The sequence below is a fragment of the Coffea eugenioides genome, chromosome 1 (genome assembly GCF_003713205.1).
Source record: "Coffea eugenioides isolate CCC68of chromosome 1, Ceug_1.0, whole genome shotgun sequence".
Taxonomy (NCBI): Eukaryota; Viridiplantae; Streptophyta; class Magnoliopsida; order Gentianales; family Rubiaceae; genus Coffea; species Coffea eugenioides.
The window spans coordinates 13,667,749-13,673,656 of NC_040035.1; the positions used below are offsets into that span (position 1 = coordinate 13,667,749).

General features: G+C 37.3%; 1 protein-coding gene across 1 annotated transcript; it reads right to left on the reverse strand.

Annotated features, from left to right (window-relative positions):
• Positions 1 to 2,824: 2,824 nt before the first annotated feature.
• LOC113768247 lies at positions 2,825 to 5,635 on the reverse strand. The gene is made up of 5 exons (XM_027312523.1): positions 4,670 to 5,635; positions 3,731 to 4,471; positions 3,273 to 3,673; positions 3,010 to 3,135; positions 2,825 to 2,906 (listed from the first exon to the last, which is right to left on the reverse strand). Exons 1-5 carry the CDS (start codon positions 5,633 to 5,635, stop codon positions 2,825 to 2,827), a joined length of 2,316 nt encoding a protein of 771 aa, XP_027168324.1.
• Positions 5,636 to 5,908: the final 273 nt, after the last annotated feature.

The following is a 5,908-nucleotide window of genomic DNA, read 5'->3' on the forward strand; positions in this document are numbered from 1 at the left end:
TTTAGTGCTTTTGACATCTGTTGCATTTACATGATATAAATCTATTTCTTGGCAGCAACCTCTTGTTTGAATCTGAAAGTCTTTTTGTTATACTATGAAAAATGCCGTATTGAAACAAGTAGACAATACAACATTGTAGCAGAAATTTGTAGGACGACCAAGCAATATGGTTGTTCTTATACATCAGCTGATTATGCTACAAAGAAAACAACTGAACACTTCTTTTGTCTTCCATGCATAATTTGGATTGCTACCTGGTTATTCTTCCATGCACAATTCGACATTTGCTTCCTTGAAAGAATTCAACTTTTATTCTGTGTTTTTAAGCAAAATTTCTATAGAATGCACTTCTTTTTACCCTTGACAGTATGAGCATGCAACTTGGGCATGCATTTTTGGCTAGAAATTTGGTCGGAAGTCAGTTCTCAGACCAAATTGGTATATTTTTCATATGGCAAGAATCATTTTGTATTACTTTATATGCGACGGACTGAAAAAGAATTTTTTTCAATATATTGAAAAGAACCAAGGTTGAAATTAGTCTTACAGTTAGAAATTGTAATTTCGTATTGTGTTAGTGTTTGTTCAATCACATATATGTGTTAGACACCGAAATCTCTCGTCAAAAAAGGAAAAATTAATAAAGAAATATAATGCCATACATTGGGACAGAGCTTTCAAGGGGCAAAGATGAGCTGAGTTGAGCCTGTTCAATCCAAATAAAGTTTTGAGTGCGATTCAAGTACTGGTTGAGCTTTACCGAGTGAGGTTAGTTTAAGCCGGGAGCATAATTTTATGAGGTCTAATAATATTAACATACACGTTTGGAAAAAAAAAATATTAACATGCAGGATTATAGAATTGAACGGATAAAATATTCAGATAATATACACATATATATATAGGGAGATAAGAAAATATATAACTGCAGCAATTTTATTAATATCTCAAGCAAAGGAAGGAAGAACGTCACACCATAGTAAAGATCCAACAACTTTTCTGAAAATTCTCTTAGACTCTCTTAGACAAATAATCTAGAAATTTGCATATTTATAATCCACAAGACTATAAAAAAAAAAGAAATTACCACACAAATAATTACCTAAAAAAGCCAATTTCTAAATGATAAAAGTACTAAAATTTGACCCCAAAAAACTACTAAATAATTTAATGAAAACTTCTATACTTGGTTCATTGTACTAACATTGCCGCTTTTAAGTCAAAGATCCAACAACTTTTCTGAAAATTCTCTTAGACACTCTTAGACAAATAATCTAGAAATTTGCATATTTATAATCCACAAGACTATAAAAAAAAAAAGAAGAAATTACCACACAAATAATTACCTAAAAAAGCCAATTTCTAAATGATAAAAGTACTAAAATTTGACCCCAAAAAACTACTAAATAATTTAATGAAAACTTCTATACTTGGTTCATTGTACTAACATTGCCGCTTTTAAGTCAAACTTATCATTGTGGAGATGTCCAGTATTGACTTAAATATGAATTGCTATTGATAATGTCATTGTATAGATGACATGCAACTTTATCGTGTTGTCTATCATCATTTTTTTCTACAAAAAATGATAATGGACAAACATTATGCTTTGTAAATAATTAATCACCAAAGTCATCATATTTGCTCATGGAAGAGTCACCAACAAAAGTGGTCAAAAAAGGTGGAGGGATGGGTTAGGTGATTCTAAGGGATAGAATATAACCCCGAGAGATCTTAGATTCAAATCGTCTCACTTATACTATAAAAAAAAAAGAAAAATAAGTGGTCAAAAAAACAAAATCTAATTGTCTTTTTTGCTAAAATTTTCACTGCCAAATAATTCAAAAGGCCCATTAGTACAACTATTAAAATCTCTCATACAACTACTCAAGTTTCTTCCATCAAAAAAATTTTCAATTCTAAAAAAATCCACGTTAATTAAATTAAATGTTTCATCACCTTGAACAGAATCCAAACCAACAAAAATTTCTTTTGCTTCTCTTACCAAATCGAAATTCTCTTTGTCCTTTACCAGATTAAAACATCTTTTTTCTTGAATAAATTCATCACTCCCAAATTCTAGAAACAGGGTATGCATATAAAAAATGTCAACTGAATCAAAATCTTCAAAACATTCATGCCATTAGCAAATAAATCTTTCTCAAAATTTACTACCCATCCGCAAAAACCAAATTTTAGTTTAAATGCATATTTCAACTCAATATTTTGCAAAACATAATAAATATTCTTCCAAAATCTTCAAGGTATTAGCACAATGGACAAATGTTCTGAAAATAACATAGTCATTGTTTTACATATTACTTGAAAAAATACGGAGTTTTCTTCTTTCGAACTCTTTTTGGAAACAAACTTGTGATAACACCACCAAAAAAAACTGTCTAAATTGCATTGTTGAAAATAGTTCTTCACTTTTAAAAGCCAATTAATAAATGTGTGTGTGTGTGTGTGTGTGTTTCGATTTGTGTTTATGGGAATTAATGTATTAAATTGGTCACATTTGAAAAATATATGAACTCTCGCACTATTCAATATTCTAATTCCTGAACAAAATTTTCCTCCCTTTTGTCAAATTTTCTGGCCTTCCTAGCTGATAAACCAACCAAATGTTTCAATTTGATAACCTGCAACAATCAACAATTCTAATGGATTCTTCTATGATATTTGTCTTTAACACCCAATCTTTTTTTTTATAATATAAATATTTTATTTATTTTAAGAAAATTTTGGCAGAGTTTTCCCTTATAAATAGACGAAACTCCCTGCCAACAAACCCAAATTCAAGGAAAATATCACATGGCACATGCTACATTGTAACTCTATGAAAGTTTGGAAATCCCAATTGATGAAGAGCTAAGCAACTGGTACGAGAGCACCATCTTCTGTATCTGAAGCAGTAAATCTATTTTTCACTTCTTTGCAAAGAATCCCGAATTAGCCAACGTCCTAGGCTAGCCTACTTTCCTCCGCCTGAGAGAAGGCATGCCTTACCTGTTTATGCGAATTTCCCCTCGCGTCTGTCTTGGAATTGCATTGAAGTCATCATAAATGGTGACATTCCTGTTATGCCTGGACGCACCCACCTTTGCCAAACTGTCCGCCACCCTATTTGCTTCTCTGTAGCAATGAGAAATTTGTGCCGTATCAGTAATCATGCCCCAAATAGGGTCTACCTCCCGTCGTATCACCCACGGGTACTGGAGCCGGCGTTGAAGAATCCCAACGAGAACTAGGGAATCAACTTGAATACTTACATCGATAAACCCCTTTTGAACGCACAAATGGACCACATTACCGGGGCCAATGCCTCTGCACGCAAACTCGAAATTTCCCCAAAGTAAGTTGAGAATGCAAATAATGGCAATCCCGATGAGTCGTGAAGTATTCCCCCACCACCACTTACTCCTGGATTTCCCTTGGAGCATCCATCCGTATTTAGTGTTAGCAATCCCGCCTCTTTCGCCTTCCACCACACCAGGTGAAAACTATATCGCGATGTTTGTTGAGTTGTCCACTCATATAGCTGAAGAAACGTGTGCACCTCAAGCTTCTGGTTAAACTGAATCTCAACCACCCCTATCACATCTAACAAAATGGCATGACAAATCCTCGCCACTGACATCTGCCTTCCTTCGTAGTATGCAATGTTCCGAGCCTTCCAAGTATGCCAACATATAAAACTGGGAAGAATCGAGAAGAGAAACTATCTTACCGCTTGCCGAGGGGAGAACAGCCACCAAGCCGTTAGCCATGCCCGTAGTAACGAGCCAAGTTGTGTAACCCCACAAATCCTACCAAAATATCTCCAGACATCCTTTGCAACTTGTCCCTCCGCGAACACATGTTCCAGTGTCTCAATCGCTCCCCCTTGGCAACACAAGCACTTTGAAACCAATTGGACTCCAATCCTCCGCAAGACATCAGTTAAAGGCAATTTCCCCAACAGTAAACGCATCATGAAGAATGAAACTTTCAACGGAATCCGAGGATGCCATACCTGAGAGTGTAAGACGGAGTAATTTTGAGCTTGACGGACCTCCTGAAATACCGATGCCAACGTGAATTTTCCCGACGCCGTCTGGCTCCATACCAACTCGTCATGGCGATCTCCACTTGGGACTGGGTGTTCTAGAATTAGAGCGATGATTTCTTGCGGTATATATTGCCTTAGCATAGCACCATTCCATTCCCCATTAGTGAGGAAGTCCTTGAAGGAGTGGGTAGGGTTCACTATAGATTTCAAACATAGAGCTCCACTTCCCAACCAGTTGTCATACCAAAAATTACATGACCCCGCATTCACCACCCATAGCATGGCTAACTCCACCTGTCGGCTTATGTTTAACATTCGTCTCCACGTCGATGAGTCAAACCTTCGCAATTCCACCTGGCACGGATGAAGGTCCCTGTAGTATTTAGCTTGCATAAACTGTGTCCAAAGCGACTTTCCAGTCTGAAAAGTCCACCACAATTTACAAGAGAATGCCGAGTACACATCCCGTAACTTTCTGAAACCCACTCCCCCCTCCTCAACCGGAAGACATAACTAAGACCATTTGATCCAGTGAAACTTTGTCCCTTCCACTGTTGATCCCCATAGAAAATTCGCACAAGCCTGCTCTATTCGATTAAAAATCGAGACGGGACATACCACAGCTGATAGTAAGTGAACTAGGATGGATGCGAGCACATGCTTTACCAAAATTATCCTCCCTCCCGGGGATATCAACCTTAACTTCCAAGACATAATTCGAACCACCACCGCTTGACATACCTCTACAAAGTAAGCTGACTTGCTCCTTCCCAAATACAAAGGTAAGCCAAGATAGCGAATGGGCAACTCCTGTCTAGTGAATTGTGTAATCCTCTCAATCACTCTTTTCCGAGCTGGGGATAAAGTAGGATGAACCAAGAATCCGCTCTTTTGAACATTGACCAATTGTCCTGAGGAAAGTTGATACGCCTCTAGCACCTGCATGATTTGTTTTAAAGCAGTAGTCGACCCATTGGTAAAAATCAGCACGTCATTAGCAAAAGCTAGATGCGTGACGACAGGATAGCTCATTGGGACTCGAAACCCTACAAAATTCTGCTGCAATGCTAAAGAATTGAGCCCTCGTGACAGCATTTCCGAACCAATAATAACGACCACTGGGGATAGTGGATCGCCTTGCCATAACCCCCTGGTAGATTTGAAAAATCCGTGCGATGTTCCATTAGCAACAATTGAAAACCACATGTTAGAAATAAGCCGCCAGACCAGGTCTATAAAACGCTCTCCAAAACCAAATGCACGCAACATGGTAATAATATGTCTCCAAGACATCCGATCATATGCCTTAGTCATATCCAGTTTTAGGGCAACATTCCCCCCTCTTGCCTTCTTGCCTATGGTGGATATCAACTCTTGAGCTAGCAAGTAATTATCCGTTATGTTTCTGCCTTTGACAAACCCCGTCTGTTGGGGCAAGATAATTCTTGGTATAACAGAGCCCAGCTGCCCCACTAAAATTCTGGATAATAATTTGCTGAAAAAATTGCAGAGGCTAATAGGTCTGAATTTAGAAAAATCCCATACTACATTTATGGTCCAGTTTTCATCAACTAAACACTCCATGACCTACCTTGTGATCTGACTCTTTATACCCTAGTACTGATAGCGAAACCCTAATACTAACATTGTAATCTAACTCTTGATACCAATTAAAGAACCTCAACTTTACAAGTTTTAACAATATTAATGCATAGGGATATAATATTGAAGAAATAAAATAATCATATGAAAATTATACATTAGAGATAAGAGAATAAATAACTCATAATGAGGAGGGGAGGTTGGGTGGTTTGGAAGGGGGGAGGGAGAGAAGAGAATGCAAATGAGAAGCCCTGG